The 17,234-nt window shown below is 44.2% G+C and overlaps 1 protein-coding gene across 4 annotated transcripts; it reads right to left on the bottom strand.

Annotated features, from left to right (window-relative positions):
- Positions 1–1,187: 1,187 nt before the first annotated feature.
- LOC112220139 (metal transporter CNNM3) lies at positions 1,188–16,543 on the bottom strand. 4 transcript variants are annotated; one of them, XM_042302524.1, is made up of 13 exons: positions 15,729–16,543; positions 14,204–14,398; positions 13,894–14,033; positions 13,358–13,534; positions 13,058–13,215; positions 12,694–12,837; positions 11,302–11,460; positions 8,710–8,879; positions 5,710–5,806; positions 4,655–4,785; positions 4,445–4,574; positions 3,561–3,574; positions 1,188–3,356 (listed from the first exon to the last, which is right to left on the bottom strand). In XM_042302524.1, exons 1-13 carry the CDS (start codon positions 16,464–16,466, stop codon positions 3,225–3,227), a joined length of 2,385 nt encoding a protein of 794 aa, XP_042158458.1. In that variant the 5' UTR covers positions 16,467–16,543; the 3' UTR covers positions 1,188–3,224. The 4 variants fall into 4 exon arrangements, with proteins under 4 accessions (XP_042158458.1, XP_042158459.1, XP_042158461.1 ...); XM_042302527.1 differs by lacking the exon at positions 1,188–3,356 and adding an exon at positions 4,099–4,167 and having other exon boundaries at positions 3,555–3,574; positions 15,729–16,542; XM_042302525.1 differs by lacking the exon at positions 3,561–3,574 and having other exon boundaries at positions 15,729–16,539.
- Positions 16,544–17,234: the final 691 nt, after the last annotated feature.

The following is a 17,234-nucleotide window of genomic DNA, read 5'->3' as shown; positions in this document are numbered from 1 at the left end:
AATATGACTAATGTGATTAATTCTCAAACTTATTTGATCTACAGTGAGCTGCAAAGTATTGGGACAGTGACCAATGTGTTGTTTTGGTTCTATACTCCAGCACTTTGGATTTGGAATGATACATTAACTATGAGATTAAAGTGCAGACTGTCAGCTTTAATTTGAGGGTGTTTCCATCCATTTACCATTTAGAAATTACTACACTTTCTGTACATGGTCCCCCCATTTTAGGGGACCAAAAATACTGGGACAAATTCACTTATATGTGTTTTAAACAGGGGAGGAGGGCTCATAATAATGTCTGGAACGGTGAAAAGGGAATGGCATCAAACCATGTGATTGATGTATTTGATACCATTCCACTTATTCCGCTCCAGACATTACCACAAGCCCATCCTCCCCAATAGAAGGTACCACAACCTCCTGTGGTATTAAAGTAATACGATGTTGAGTATTTGGTCCCATATTCATAGCACGCAATGTCATCCAACTTGAGACTCAACACCTTTTTGGATATATTTGCTGTTTGTTTTGGTTGCGTTTCAGATTATTTTGTGCCCAATAGAAATGATATGGTAAAAAGTGTAGTGTGTCATTTTGGAGTCACTTTTATTGTAAATAAGAATAGGTTTTTAAACACTTGTACATGAATGTGGATGCTTTTATGATTATGGATAATCCTGAATGAATTGTGAATAATGAGTGAGAAAATTACATGCACAAATATCATACCAACAAGACATGCTAACCTCTCTGCATTACAATAACATGGGAGGGTAGCATTATTTTTTTGGGGGAGGGGGTATGATATTTGTGTATCTAACTTTCTCACTCATCATTATTCATGATTTATTCAGTGTTATCTGTATTCATGGTAGCATCTACATTCATGTAGATATTATTTACAATAAAAGTGACTCCAAAATGACAATACATTTACCATTCATTTCTATAATGGAAGAGGACCATTTCAGATGGGAGAAAGGAGCCATTTCATTGGATGTAGTCTGGAGAAGGTTGCAATGTGCAACTAAACCAAACGCTTTCTTTCTGGCGTAGCATTTGGCACGAGCAGTGTGAACAGACCCTAAAACCATCTAATCCTGAAATGAGGGAGTAAAGCTGCATTGTAAGTAAAGTAACAAATCAGGATAAACAAACAAAAACAAACAGAAAAAAGACAGATGTATACAAGGACTGGGTTTATTTACTAACAAACAGCAGATATTGAAATAGTTCAATGCAATGTTCTCTGCACACACACAACTCTCAGCTTCCAGAGAAGAATTGGGAAAAAAAATCTATACAAAAAATTCCTGGAGAGAAACTAGCACTGGTCCGGTTCTCATCATCATGGTAACAGTATTCTACATTTGTACCTGAAAACTACGAGTTTAAATCTGCATCCTTGATTCATATTCTCTCTAGATAAGCATATATATTAATATACAGTTTTTTACCCCCATCAAAAAACCCAACATTTCTCCCAAACAATATAAGTAGCATAAGTAATGATGACCTTTTTTACAATATACATTGTCTTTTAATACAATATAAATGGACTTGAAACATAACCAACAGTACAATATTGTGAAAACAGATGGAAAATATTTACTTTGAATCACATAGTTAATCCCTTGTCTTAGCATATGTCATTAATTAGTGTATGTCTGTAATTAGATCAACTAAAAAAAACGCTTTATGAGGTGGAGAACGACTGAGGTAACCAAGATGGCCGCCAAAATAGCCAACCCCTATCATGGTTGCTGGGAAACATGGGTCGTATTCATTAAGCACCAAACGGAAGAAAACGTACTGAAACAGGGAGGGACTACCTAGACTTGTCCAATAAGGACAATACTTGTCCAATTTATTTTTGTTTTCCGTTTCAAAACATTTTGCTACAGTGTGCACTAATGAATATAACCCTGGTAGAGTCTCTGGTCCACGCCAAAGACTCCAATCTCCATTCCAAACCCCTATGTTAGCAGATCTGAAGGAACCAGATGGGTGCTGCCATCACCTTTTCATCAGATCTGTTTACACTAAGGGCTAGGGCCTAGGAGCAAAGGGTAGACAACTAGGGGCCAGGGGAAGGTGTTAGGGGAAGGACCAAGGGGTTGATTCTGGACCAGGCCTTTATCTAGGCGTTTCCTGTCTCCACAGGACAGTGGGTAACATATGTATTCCCTGCACACATGGGTAGTTACACTGCAACATGGGAAATGGAGTTTCCTGAAAGAGTCACACACATACACACACCACTTGTGTGTGTGTGTGGCAAGTTAATGGAACTCAACCTACTCGGCTATCAAGGATGAGAAAATCAACAAGGTGCTTTAGATGTGACAGACACAAACACATTGTCTATTCTGTATGGTGTCTATGTGGACTTGTGTCTGTTTTATCTATTATGTATGGTGTTTATCTATTATGTATGGTGTCTGGGTAAATATACTGAGTGAATAAAGGGGATTGTGATTGTCTCTATGGCAACTTGGCCAAACAAAAGGAATGCATGAAAGCAGACTGGGTCAGAGTTGGCACGCCGTAAGAGAGGTCAAATGGGAGAGGGCACGCACACGCACACCTACCACTCCCATCACAGCTCAGACCTGAAGCTAAACAGTGACTGTGCAAAGGAATGGACACAAGCGTTGCATCAGCTCTCTTAAAGGGATAGTATGAACATTTTAAAATACATATTTGTTTCTTTACTGTTGGGTGATGTAGCCCTTTAACTAGAGAAAACAGTTCCAATCATCCCGTAGGTCTCCTGATATACTGTATACAGGCCTTCCATTTAGGTCTAGATAGACAAATATGTGGGAGTGTATCAAATAAAATATGGACGTATAATCAAACAACTAAAGCAAATCACCAAAAGCGGTGTACACATTTCTGTGAAAATGGGCTTTTTTTGACCAACCTGTGTCTAATGCTTGGATGGACGGGTTGTGACAACACACACAGGGGGTTGATGTGAGTTGCTTTGGCACACAGATAGGCTAATAATGAAGGAACAGGCAATGTAACTTTTAGGCAAAGGAGGCTAATTTACAACAGGGAGGAGAGGTGCACACACACATACACACGATTGGCATGAATGCGAAACGTACAATGAATGAGGAAAACGGCTGAGGATAGTGCAGTAGCCACACACACCACTCACACAGATGCTCACTCCAGCCAGGTCCAATTACTGCATTCCAGAGATAAGAGATTCACTGATAAAAATAGATATTTTTTAAAAAGCCTCCTTGTTGGTTGTCTGAGTAACACATAGTTCTGACAGAGAGAACTTCATTACCCATGAGCCTCCTCTTCCGTTGAACTTTCCTGGGATTTACTGCCACCTGTGGAACCCAGCCAATGAGAGAGAGGGGGAGGCCGTGAGTGGGGAGATGACATCACACAATGACATAATGCCACCGATTAGTAGGTTACAATGCAGCCCACTATGACATCACAATGCCACCCTGTGACATCACAATATGCTCTTTGACATTGACATTCAATGTCTGCTTGTTTCTTTTTGTCAACAGACATGCAGTCTTTACCTCCTGTGGGTGTCCTGTACACACAGAAGGAGATGGAGAAAATCAGCATACGTACCCAGTAGAGAGGGTTGAGATGGTGCAGCCAGAAAAGGACAGAAAGATGCGACGAGATAGAACAAGGAAACAGACATAAGCTTTTCAAACACACACACACACACACACACACACAACCTGACCTGATTGCATCTCACTTTCTGTAAGATACAAAGAAATGGCACTAAATATTTAGAGAAGAAACAGTCTAAAAGAACCCCTCTAACTGGGTCCATTCCATACAAAGCTTTATCCCAGTGTCTGTGAAGGATCTGGCAAAGAGACCAACCTTTCTGAAGGCCATATTCAGACTTGAAATCTGCTTAACTTTCACATAAACCATCCAGTGATGTTAATAGAAGACTTCAGTCTGAATAAAGCCCAAAATGACTCTCAGGTGCTTTGTGACTGACTGAAAATTAAATTCTCTCAATGCCTTGGTGTCCTTTTAGTGTGTGTGTGTGTTGTAGTTGTCATGCCACTGAGGAGACTGCGTTTTGTTTACCTCATGCACACAGAAAACACTAACAGTAGTTCTCAATGGTGTCAAAAAAGGAAAAGTTTATAGGGAACTCTGGAGTGGCCGGAGGAGAGGAGACGACAGGGGAGAGGAGGAGGAGTCAGGGAAAGGAGGAGACAGAGGAGAGGAGGAGAAAGGGAAGAAAAATAAGAGAAAAAAGAGAGAAGAAGAGAAGTCTTAGTTCACCGAAAGGGAGTACAGCTTATACATTATGGAGAGAAGTAACAATTGTTATTATACTCTCATCTTCAGTTTCTCTTCATTCTAGCCCATGGTGTTAGTATAAATAAGGATGTGTGTATACAGTGCGTACAGTGTGTGTTACTCCTACCTTGTGTGACAGTGTTCCTCTCGTTGAGCAGCTTTGTCTGACTGTTAGGCAGGATCTTGATCTCAGGAGATTCTGGGCTCTGGCCAACACGCGACGCCATCAAAGCATTCAGGTACTGCATCCGAGTCACCTGGCAGAGGGACTGTACTGTTAGTCTGACACACCCGGAGAAAGACAAACACACACACACACACACACACACACACAGACCCGTATGAGCTGCAGATCAGTGAGGGCGTGGACGGTGTAGTCAGGACAGTAGCTGGACGGGCTGGTGGCGTCTCCCATCTCAAATGGATCCCTGGGAGGACGACGCTGGGTCGAAACTGGAGACTGGTGCACTGGACACACACACAGGTGAATCAAACACACACACACACATGCTGCAGTCAGCTAAATGTTGTGCCACCGCCAGTAAATTTATGCCACGATGATGTTGCACTGAATTTCACAGGAAACTCAAGAGACAGAACTCCAGTGTCAGCTCATTTTGTGCATCCCTGTCAAACTGTGCTGCCTTCAAATACAGCGTCAAGTAATTATGACACTAACTTTGCATTATGTAATCAAATAATTACAACAGAGTAAATGTAAATGAGGCTAGTAGTCTGGAACTCATCGTAGAACAGGGGCAGGTAACTACATTCAGCCACAGGAACATTTTTGTTGGAGCGGACGGCTCGCAGTCGCCGTTCCAATTCATCCCAAAGGTGTTGGATGAAGTTGAGGTCAGGGTTCTGTGCAGGCCAGTCAAGTTCTTTCACACAGATCTCAATAAAACATTTCTGTATGGACCTCGCTTTGTGCACGGGGGAATTGTCATGTTGAAACAGGAAATGGCCTTCCCCAAACTGTTGCCACAAAGTTGGAAGCACAGAATCATCTAGAATGTCATTGTATGCTGTAGCATTAAGACTTCCCTTCACTGGAACTAAGGGGCCTAACCCGTCCACATACTTTTGAAAATATAGTCTTGTTTTAATCGTGGGAACACTGAGAACAAACTTATTTCTTGCTGAATTTTACAAAAAACTATTTTGTAAAAAAATGACTTACGGGCCAATTTGGCTGACTCCTGTCCTATAAGCTCTAGCTAGCCAATGTGGACTGATAATCTACAGGGATGTATTCAATAGGCACTAAGCAGAGGAAAACAGACCGAAACATTTTATAACATCTTCCATTGACAGCCCTAATGAGCATGACCCAGGTAATGGTACGAGTGAGGTATCTAAGCATGTGCGTGCTGCAGTTCTGTGTCTTACCTGAGGTTGGCGCTGTGAGTGCAGACACACCGTAGTATGTGAACGCTCCGTTTTCAAACTTCAAGCCCTCTTTACCGATCTCAACCTCCACACGCCCCTACAGGGACATAGTCAAGTACTGTAAAACATGTGCCAACACACACACACACACCTGTAGTAGCAGTATGAAGTAGTCTACAGAGGTAGTGGTCACACACACTGACCTGTAGTAGCAGTATGAAGTAGTCTACGGGGTGGTTGTGTGTGTAGAGGTAGTGGTCACACACACACACACACACACACTGACCTGTAGTAGCAGTATGAAGTAGTCTACGGGGTGGTTGTGTGTGTAGAGGTAGTGGTCACACACACACACACACACACACACTGACCTGTAGTAGCAGTATGAAGTAGTCTACGGGGTGGTTGTGTGTGTAGAGGTAGTGGTCACACACACACACACACACACACTGACCTGTAGTAGCAGTATGAAGTAGTCTATGGGGTGGTTGCGTGTGTAGAGGTAGTGGTCACACACACACACTGACCTGTAGTAGCAGTATGAAGTAGTCTACGGGGTGGTTGCGTGTGTAGAGGTAGTGGTCACACACACACACACACACACACACACACACACACACACACACACACTGACCTGTAGTAGCAGTATGAAGTAGTCTACGGGGTGGTTGTGTGTGTAGAGGTAGTGGTCACACACACACACACTGACCTGTAGTAGCAGTATGAAGTAGTCTACGGGGTGGTTGTGTGTGTAGAGGTAGTGGTCACACACACTGACCTGTAGTAGCAGTATGAAGTAGTCTACGGGGTGGTTGTGTGTGTAGAGGTAGTGGTCACACACACACTGACCTGTAGTAGCAGTATGAAGTAGTCTATGGGGTGGTTGTGTGTGTAGAGGTAGTGGTCACACACACACACTGACCTGTAGTAGCAGTATGAAGTAGTCTACGGGGTGGTTGTGTGTGTAGAGGTAGTGGTCACACACACACACACACACACACACACACACACACACACACACACAGACCTGTAGTAGCAGTATGAAGTAGTCTACGGGGTGGTTGTGTGTGTAGAGGTCACACACACACTGACCTGTAGTAGCAGTATGAAGTAGTCTACGGGGTGGTTGTGTGTGTAGAGGTAATGTCACACACACACACACACACACACTGACCTGTAGTAGCAGTATGAAGTAGTCTACGGGGTGGTTGTGTGTGTAGAGGTAGTGGTCACACACACACACTGACCTGTAGTAGCAGTATGAAGTAGTCTATGGGGTGGTTGTGTGTGTAGAGGTAGTGGTCACACACACACACACACACACTGACCTGTAGTAGCAGTATGAAGTAGTCTACGGGGTGGTTGTGTGTGTAGAGGTAGTGGTCACACACACACACACACACACACACACACACACTGACCTGTAGTAGCAGTATGAAGTAGTCTACGGGGTGGTTGTGTGTGTAGAGGTAGTGGTCACACACACACACACTGACCTGTAGTAGCAGTATGAAGTAGTCTATGGGGTGGTTGCGTGTGTAGAGGTAGTGGTCACACACACACACTGACCTGTAGTAGCAGTATGAAGTAGTCTACGGGGTGGTTGCGTGTGTAGAGGTAGTGGTCACACACACACACACACACACACTGACCTGTAGTAGCAGTATGAAGTAGTCTATAGGGTGGTTGCGTGTGTAGAGGTAGTGGTCACACACACACACACTGACCTGTAGTAGCAGTATGAAGTAGTCTATGGGGTGGTTGTGTGTGTAGAGGTAGTGGTCACACACACACACACACACTGACCTGTAGTAGCAGTATGAAGTAGTCTACGGGGTGGTTGTGTGTGTAGAGGTAGTGGTCACACACACACTGACCTGTAGTAGCAGTATGAAGTAGTCTACGGGGTGGTTGCGTGTGTAAAGGTAGTGGTCACACACACACTGACCTGTAGTAGCAGTATGAAGTAGTCTACGGGGTGGTTGTGTGTGTAGAGGTAGTGGTCACACACACACTGACCTGTAGTAGCAGTATGAAGTAGTCTACGGGGTGGTTGTGTGTGTAGAGGTAGTGGTCACACACACACACACACACACTGACCTGTAGTAGCAGTATGAAGTAGTCTATGGGGTGGTTGCGTGTGTAGAGGTAGTGGTCACACACACACACACACACTGACCTGTAGTAGCAGTATGAAGTAGTCTACGGGGTGGTTGCGTGTGTAGAGGTAGTGGTCACACACACACACACTGACCTGTAGTAGCAGTATGAAGTAGTCTATGGGGTGGTTGCGTGTGTAGAGGTAGTGGTCACACACACACTGACCTGTAGTAGCAGTATGAAGTAGTCTACGGGGTGGTTGTGTGTGTAGAGGTAGTGGTCACACACACACACACTGACCTGTAGTAGCAGTATGAAGTAGTCTACGGGGTGGTTGTGTGTGTAGAGGTAGTGGTCACACACACACACACACACACACTGACCTGTAGTAGCAGTATGAAGTAGTCTACGGGGTGGTTGCGTGTGTAGAGGTAGTGGTCACACACACTGACCTGTAGTAGCAGTATGAAGTAGTCTACGGGGTGGTTGTGTGTGTAGAGGTAGTGGTCACACACACACACACACACACCTGTAGTAGCAGTATGAAGTAGTCACACGTGTGTAGAGGTAGTGGTCACACACACTGACCTGTAGTAGCAGTATGAAGTAGTCTACGGGGTGGTTGCGTGTGTAGAGGTAGTGGTCACACACACACTGACCTGTAGTAGCAGTATGAAGTAGTCTACGGGGTGGTTGTGTGTGTAGAGGTAGTGGTCACACACACTGACCTGTAGTAGCAGTATGAAGTAGTCTACGGGGTGGTTGCGTGTGTAGAGGTAGTGGTCACACACACACACACACACACACACTGACCTGTAGTAGCAGTATGAAGTAGTCTACGGGGTGGTTGCGTGTGTAGAGGTAGTGGTCACACACACACACACACACACACACACTGACCTGTAGTAGCAGTATGAAGTAGTCTACGGGGTGGTTGCGTGTGTAGAGGTAGTGGTCGGGGCTCAGGCGGTTGGAGGGGTCAAAGTGAACTTCCTGGTTAACACTGGGGTGACGGAGCAGGTGGAACAACACCTTCTCTGACACGCGGGCTGGACTGAAGTGCTCTACCTCTGCAAGGAGACACACACAGCACCTTTTCAGAACACACACTGATTATCATTGCTTTGTTCAAGCATCCTGTCTAACACACAGGTCTGTGGAGATTTAGTTATCCAATACATTTGTGTAGGGCTGGGGCAAAAGCCTGCAACTATCCAGGAGCAGGCAGGGTTGGCGAACCCTGGCCTATGGTTTCATCACTGATCAAAAGCATACTAGTTTGTCAAACAAACGTTACATCTTGTCTTTTCTATTGTAATTATTTACACTATTCTATCGTAGTATACATTCTGTTCTATTTTCAGTCCAAACCTCAGCGGCTAAAGGTCAATCTATGTCAAGAAGCTGGAGAGGACAGAGAAAGGTCAAATAACACCCACCCACATCCAGAGTGTAGTCCTATAATGCAGACAGATTAACGATCTAGGTTGAATATCCATTCCTGCATATTTTCCATTGTGAAGACTTCGAGTGTGTTTCCATTAACTTCTGTTACAGTGATGTAATCATTACTAGTGGTGATAAAGTGTTACTGTCCTGGTTAGAGGTCGACCGATTATGATTTTTCAACGCCGATACCAATATAGATTATTGGAGGACCAAAAAAAGAAGATACCAATTAATCGGCCTATCTTTTTATATAAATTTGTAATAATGACAATTACAATACTGAATGAACAATGAACTTAATATAATACATACATAAAAATCTATTTAGTCTCAAATAAATAATGAAATATATGTATATACTGTAATACATGTATCACTAGCCACTTTAAACTATGCAACTTTGTTTACATACCCTACATTACTCATCTCATATGTATATACTGTACTCGATACCATCTACTGCATCTTGCCTAAGCCGTTCTGTACCATCACTCATTCATATATCTTTATGTACATATTCTTTATCCCTTTACACTTGTGTGTATACGGTAGTAGTTATGGAATTGTTAGGTTAGATTACTCGTTGGTTATTACTGCATTGTCGGAACTATAAGCACAAGCATTTTGCTACACTCGCATTAACATCTGCTAACCATGTGTATGTGACAAATAACATTTGATTTGAAACATGTTCAATTTGGTTTAAATAATGCAAAAACAAAGTGTTGGAGAAGAAAGTAAAAGTGCAATATGTGCCATGTAAAAAAAAGCAAACGTTTAAGTTCCTTGCTCAGAACATGAGAACATATGAAAGCTGGTGGTTCAATATTCCCAGTTCTTCAATATTCCCAGTTAAGAAGTTTTAGGTTGTAGTTAATATAGGAATTATGACCCATCGACTATTTCCTTTTATACCATTTGTTTTTCATTTACCTTTGACTATTGGATGTTCTAATAGGCACTTTAGCATTGCCAGCCTAATCTCAGGAGTTGATAGGCTTGAAGTCATAAACAGCGTGTGAATCAAGCATTGCTAAGAGCTGCTAGCAAAAGCAGTAAAATTTGAATGAAGGCTTACGAGCCTGCTGCTGCCTACCCCCACTCAGTCAGACTGCTCTATCAAATCATAGACTTAATTATAATATAATAAACACACAAATACAAGCCGTAGGTCATTAATATGGTCAAATCCGGAACTATAATTTCAAAAACAAAACGTTTATTCTTTCAGTGAAATACAGAACCGTTCCGTAATTTATCAAACGGGTGACAACCCTAAGTCTAAATATTCCTGTTACATTGTACAACCTTCAATGTTATGTCATAATTACATAAAATTCTGGTCAATTAGTTCGCAACGAGCCAGGCGGCCCAAACTGTTGCATATACCCTGACTCTGCGTGTACCCCGACACAATTTCCCTAGTTAATATTGCCGGCTAACGTGAATTTATTTGAACTAAATAGGCAGGTTAAAAAATGTTTTACTTCCGTGTATTGATTTCAAGAAAGGCATTGATGTTTATGGTTAGGTACATTCGTGCAACGATTGTGCTTTTTTCGCGAATGCGCTTTTGTTAAATCATCCACCGTTTGGCGAAGTAGGCCGTGATTCCATGATTAATTAACAGGCACCGCAATGATTATATGCAACGCAGGACAAGCTAGTTAACCTAGTAATATCATCAACCATGTGTAGTTAACTAGTGATTATGTGAAGATTGATTGTTTTTTATAAGATAAGTTTAATGCTAGCTAGCAACTTACCTTGGCTCCTTGCTGCACTCGTGTAACAGGTGGTCAGCCTGCCACGCAGTTTCCTCATGGAGTGCAATGTAATCGGCCACGATCGGTGCCCAAAAATGCCGATTACCGATTGTTATGAAAACTTGAAATCGTCCCTAATTAAATCGGCCATGCCCATTAATCGGTCGACCTCTAGTCCTGGTAAACCACTGACTGAATGAGACAGGTACCGCAACAACACAACTCACGAGATCATTGTATGTCTCCGTGCGTTACGCACACGCGTGCGCACCCTCACCTCTGGAGAGGAAGCGGTGTGTGGCCAGCAGTAGCTGAGGTGAGGTGCGGATCTTGGGTTCTCCCTCTGGGAGTTTGAACAGAGAGAACTCTTGGTGGACACTGCAAGGTTCCAGAGGAATCTCCAGAGGGGCCATGGGACGCTTCACCTTCATGTCCACTACAGATAGGGTGGAGGGGTTAGGGAGAGGTGTTAGGGGGCAGGGAGAGGTGTTAGGGGGCAGGGAGAGGTGTTAGGGGGCAGGGAGAGGTGTTAGGGGGCAGGGGTTAGAAGAGAGGGATGAAAGAGGATGAGATTAGGAAAGACAATGCCGGAGAGAAGGAGAAGTGATGTTTAACCATCAATATTTCCTTACAAAATACACATTCCATCCTCTTTCCCAACCATTTAGTGTAGACATTGCAGAAAGACAGACAAAGAGAGACAGACAGACACACACTACCGTTCAAAGGTTTGGGGTCACTCACAAAGCTGTGGAGGCCCCGGTGTACAACTGAGCAAGAACACCAGTCTCAACGTCAACAGTGAAGAGGCGACTTCGGGATGCTGGCCTTCTAGGCAGAGTTCCTCTGTCCAGTGTCTGTGATCTTAATCTTTTCTTTTTATTGGTCAGTCTGAGATATGTATTTTTCTTTGCCCTAGAAGGCCAGAATCCCGGAGTCGCCTCTTCAATGTTGACGTTGAGACGGGTGTTTTGCGGGTACTATTTAATGAAACTGCCAGTTGAGGACTTGTGAGGCGTCTGTTTCTCAAACTAGACACTAATGTACTTGTTCTCTTGCTCAGTTGTGCACCGGGGCCTCCCACTCCTTTCTATTCTGGTTAGAGACAGTTTGCGCTGTTCTGTGAAGGGAATACTACACAGTGTTGTACGACATCTTCAGTTTCTTGGCAATTTCTTGCATGGAATAGCCTTCAATTCTCAGAACAAGAATAGACTGACAAGTTTCAGAATAAAGTTATTTGTTTCTGGCCATTTTGAGCCTGTAATCAAACCCACAAATGCTGATGCTCCAGATATTCAACTAGTCTAAAGGCCAGTTTTATTGCTTCTTTAAATCAGAACAACAGTTTTCAGCTGTGCTAACGTAATTGCAAAATGGTTTTCTAATGATCAATTAGCCTTTTAAAATTATAAACTTGGATTAGCAAACACAACATGCCATTGGAACACAGGAGTAATGGTTGCTGATAAATGTAGATATTCCATTAAAATCAGCCGTTTCCAGCTACAATAGTCATTTACAACATTAACATGGTCTACACTGTATTTCTGATCAATTTGATGTTATTTTAATGGACAAATTTGTTTTGCTTTTCTTTCAAAAACAAGGCCATTTCTACGTGTATACGCACGCTCACACACACGGTTTCTTGCGCTCTCTCTCTTACTGTAGCCGTCGGACTCATCCAGGATCTCTGATTTGATGATCTCCTCGATGACATCCTCCAAGGTGACCAATCCCAGCACCTCGTAGAAGGGATCCCCCTCCCCCTCGTTGTTCACCTTCTGAACGATGGCCAGGGCAGAGTTTCCTGGAGAAAGAGGGGGGTGAAAGGGGGTAAAGGTCAAAGTTGAGGAGAGCTGGGTACCTTAGTGGTCATATCGCAAGCCGACCACAACTTTTTCCACATTAGTCCACAAGGAGGGTAGGAGTGACGGTAAAGAAATTGACTTGATATTGTGGCTATATTTCTAAAACGATCACCACATACACACGTATTAACACACATACACGTATTAACACAAACACACCTTTCTTGAACTCCTCCAGCATGGCGTCCAGTTTAGTGTCATTGAAGACAAAGTGCAGTGGGTGATTGTAGAACTTGGTGATGGTCGTCATGGGAGTACAGTCATCAGGATCGACCAGAGCCAGGTCCTTCACGAACAAGATCTCCACGATGTTGGACCTGGGTAAATTACATTAGATACCTGTTAGTGTGTGTGTGCTTGAATGACCCACCTGTCTTCTTTGTAGACAGGATGTGTGTGTATGTTTCTTTAAGTGTATGTCCCTGTGTGTGTGTGTTTTTGTATGACCCATCCACCCACTTCTCCTCTTCATAGATGGGGACTCGTGTGTATCCACTCTGCATGATCTCTGACATGGTGGAGAAGTCCAGCACAGCGGTGGACGGCAGCATGAAACAGTCGTTCAATGGAGTCAGGATGTCCTCCACGGTCTTCCTGCGCAGTGCACCACGGCTAAACTCCTCCTTCACAAACTCACTGCAAATCACAATGATGACAAACGATAATGATGGATTATAACATTAACTCGGTGTCAAAGAACTTTACAATCCCATATCAACTCATAGCCTCTAAACCCTAGACAGAGGGCAGTCACCTCCAGTCCTGCAAGCTTTTCAGCCCTCGCAAACCTGATCAGGTGTGTTAATGTTGGGCTGGAACAAAAGCCTGCCCCTGTTGGTCCTCTTGACCAGGTGGGGTACAGGGGCTAGATATAGATTTAGTTTATTGCAGTATGGGAATCAACATAGACACAGTTGTCCTATTGATCAGTGATAGAGCAGTGTATGGCAGCCATGGAAATAACACACATGGTCATTCCGATGTGTGTCAGGTACCTGTAGGGATCATTGGCGTTGGTGCGGATCATCTCCATAGCCCTCTCCCTCACACCGCAGGTGCTGATGTCACGTCTCAACACCAGGTCCAGCACCAGGCCCAGCGGGCACGACAGTGGGCACGTCAGTACCATACACACCTGGCAGAGGAAGATGTAACCTGTTCAACCTACCTTCTTGTTAAGAAAAAAATGTATATGAGGTTGCTAGGAGCTACCGGTCCAGGTATTCCCTCCCTGTTTGAGTCTGTTATCTCTCGGTTGGTGCCTAATGAACATGACCCTGTCCTTCTGTTAGGTTCCATACAGACCTGTGCCAGCCAGGTGAAGCCTGGGGCTAGCTGGAAGCCGTAGCCGGAACACACTATGTGGGGAACAAGCTCTGACACCAGGAAGATGAGGAACCCGCTGGTAAAGACGGCGGGCGCTATGGAACCCAGGACCCTGTAGAGTAGCACACCGAGAACCGAGTGGCCCAGAGCGCACAGGAACAGCAGAGAACACACCTAGAACCGAGAGTGGGGATGGTGTGAAGTTAGATAGTGTGGATTTCAGAGTGATGTCATACATCAATATTATTTGATTTGATTTAAGACGGTAGGCCAGGGGTCTCTAGTCTTGGATGTGCAGGCTTTTATTCCAACCTAGCACTAACACAGGGTTGGGGAGTAACTGATTACATAGACAATTTAATCAGTTGCGTTTCCAGTTAAAATATTGGAATCAGATGAGATACTTTTGAAAAACTAGATGATTTCTTCTCAGATTACTTTTAAATTCAGAAAGGATGTTTGTGAAAAAAATACATCATGATACCTAAATGTTTTCACAATGACATTAAATTCAGCATTGAAAAAAGCTGCATGTTTAAGTTTGTGCCATCTGAGCGAGTCTAACCCCAAATCAGAGACTACTATGATGACACATCAAATGCGGTTGATGGATCCCTTTAGTCTTCTTCTAATGCCTCTTAAAGGAAATGTAATCCAAAGTTACAAAGTAATCAGATTACATGACTGAGTTTGGGTAATACAAAAGTTACATTACTGATTACAATTTTGGACAGGTAACCAGTAATGGATTATATTTAAAAAGTAACCTACCTAACCCTGATAACATACCTATTTCAACAAATTAAGGTCCAGACACGTGCTGATTATTTGAAACAAGTGTGTTAGTGCTGGGATGGAACAAAAGCCTGCACACCCAGTAGCATAGCATCCAGGAGGGGTATACATTGGGACCCCAGGGATAGGCGTCATGCAACCTAAAAATCTGAGGGGTCAAAGTATTGAGGCTCTGCCCCCCTGTCCGTAAATTTGAGAATGTGGCATTTTTTCAAACATCTGAAAACATATTTGTTCTGCAATCTAGAGCCATAATCATTATTCTTAATTCAATTAAGAACAAAAACAAGTTTTCTGCATATCTAAGCATACCTCGAGTTGTCCTTTTTTAAAGAAACAAAATATGCTATATATGCTCAAATCTGGGTAAAAGGTTGAAAGGAATGTGAGTTTTATTCAGCACATTTATTCAGTTTACCAACTTTGCCAGGTAAAATAGATAATCTATTTGATTGATAGCCTAAAATTGCTACTTGGTAGCTAGTTATGAGGTTTGGTAGATCGGAAATGTATGTGGGCTAGCTAACGCCAACTTGCTAAAAGGCTAGAAGTATTACAGAGAATAAAATATATATATATTTTTTAATATAATCAGGACAAATCTGAAGAGGTATGTGCCCCTGTATCTCCCATGGACATCACGTCTCAGACCCCAGGTCTAATCCTTGTGTAAATTGTAGTAGTTGTTGTAGTAGTAGTAGTGACCCACCAGGCAGTTGCCTCGTCTCCGGATTGGCTCGAGGCGCTTGGCGGCCCGTTTGTCCTCCTCGGAGCCGCAGCTGTGGAAAACGTAGAGCTCCAGGGGGTCCAGCCACAACAGGCTGAGATTCACACTCCTCAGTACCCCGCACACCAGGATCAGCAGCACGATCAGCACCGCAATACCCCACGGAGGGATGTAGTCTGCCGGGAGACCTGCGTCGTTGCTGATCTGCAACCTGTCCGGTCCCACCGAAACCCAGCTTCCGTTCTTCAGCACGCACAGGTGGTGGTGGTGGTAGGCAGGGTTGCCATCATCCCCTCCTCCCGTGGAGGATGCAGCGGGAGAGATGCTGCTCTTGTCCCGCGTCTGTACCGTTATCAACCCGCTGTACTCCTCGTCCGCTGTGAACTCCCCGGTGACCTGGAAGGCGGCGGAGACACGTCGGGTCTCTTGCTCGCACGGGTCAGCTGCATCCTCCACCACCCCGGTCTCCTCCTGTCTTGTTCCAGCGAACGCCACCCACGGCCAGGTCCCATTTAGATCCCAACCGAACAGCCGAAGCTTGAAACTGGCCCCTTGCGGCGCAGAGATGATCCGCTCCTTCATATACACCTGGCCTTCTGGGTCCTCCAGTCGCAGCCCCAGAACCCACGGGGCTTGCTGGGTGCAGGCGCCGTCCCTGATCCTCCAGCAGAGCAATAATATCATCAACAAGAACCGTAGGTCTGCCAAGCTGGCCACCATATTGGAATTGGGCAGCTGGGCTTTGCGCGAATCATGTGACTGCCTGCCAGTGTCGCAGCTGCCCGCCCACTGAGGCTCTGCGAGCCACACAGCGCTCAGAAAGAAACTGGTTCCCTTTCAACGCCATTTTGGGGAGAAAGTGAATGAGCTTCGTTACGTCCACTGCTCTCGTTTGGAGCCGCAATGGACGTAAATTCCTCTTTTCTTTTTAAAACGCCTTCTCGAAAATTAACCAATGAGTCTCTATGGCTGATGACACCCAATCAAAAAAGTGGATTGTACCACGCCCATATTTGTTTGGGAGTCTTAACAAGTCAGCTTCCAGCCAAATGTAAAATGTCCTTGCAATCCGGGATCCTTGGGACGTCCCTACCCCGCCCCCCAATCCCATTGAAGTTTACATTTAAAATGGTTAGGTAAGGTTTAGGGTACGGATGTCCCAAGGATCCCAGATAGCACTGACCAAAACTTAAAGGGGCTTCATCAATATTCCTTGAGACATAATAGAGACCACTTAGGCAGCCTAAAGATGATGTAACTGCATGATGTTAAAGCATTATTTAGTCATCCAGATTTCTGCTGTCCTCCGTTATCCCTGTGAGTCCAAGTACAGAACTCCAGGTTGAAGTTTCCTTTTGGCACAGATTTAGAATCAGCTTTCCCTCCAACTCCTAACCCTGATCGCAGAGGAGTTTAGGACCAAATGCATGATACTCTGTACAGAGAGACAGCTCCATCCGAAACAAAGACATCCCCTGGAGGATACAA

This window comes from Oncorhynchus tshawytscha, linkage group LG20, assembly GCF_018296145.1.
Source record: "Oncorhynchus tshawytscha isolate Ot180627B linkage group LG20, Otsh_v2.0, whole genome shotgun sequence".
Classification (NCBI taxonomy): Eukaryota; Metazoa; Chordata; class Actinopteri; order Salmoniformes; family Salmonidae; genus Oncorhynchus; species Oncorhynchus tshawytscha.
This window is presented reverse-complemented; position numbering and strand designations above follow the sequence as displayed.

Bases quoted from the DNA above. Each gene is read 5' to 3' on its own strand.
- LOC112220139 (XM_042302524.1), bottom strand. From the start codon at position 16,466: ATGGTGGCCAGCTTGGCAGACCTACGGTTCTTGTTGATGATATTATTG. The intron at 13,216-13,357 runs GTGGGTGGATGG...TAATTTACCCAG, and splicing joins CCCATCTATGAAGAGGAGAA to GTCCAACATCGTGGAGATCT. The intron at 8,880-11,301 runs GTGAGGGTGCGC...GTCTCCTTGCAG, and splicing joins ACACCGCTTCCTCTCCAGAG to AGGTAGAGCACTTCAGTCCA.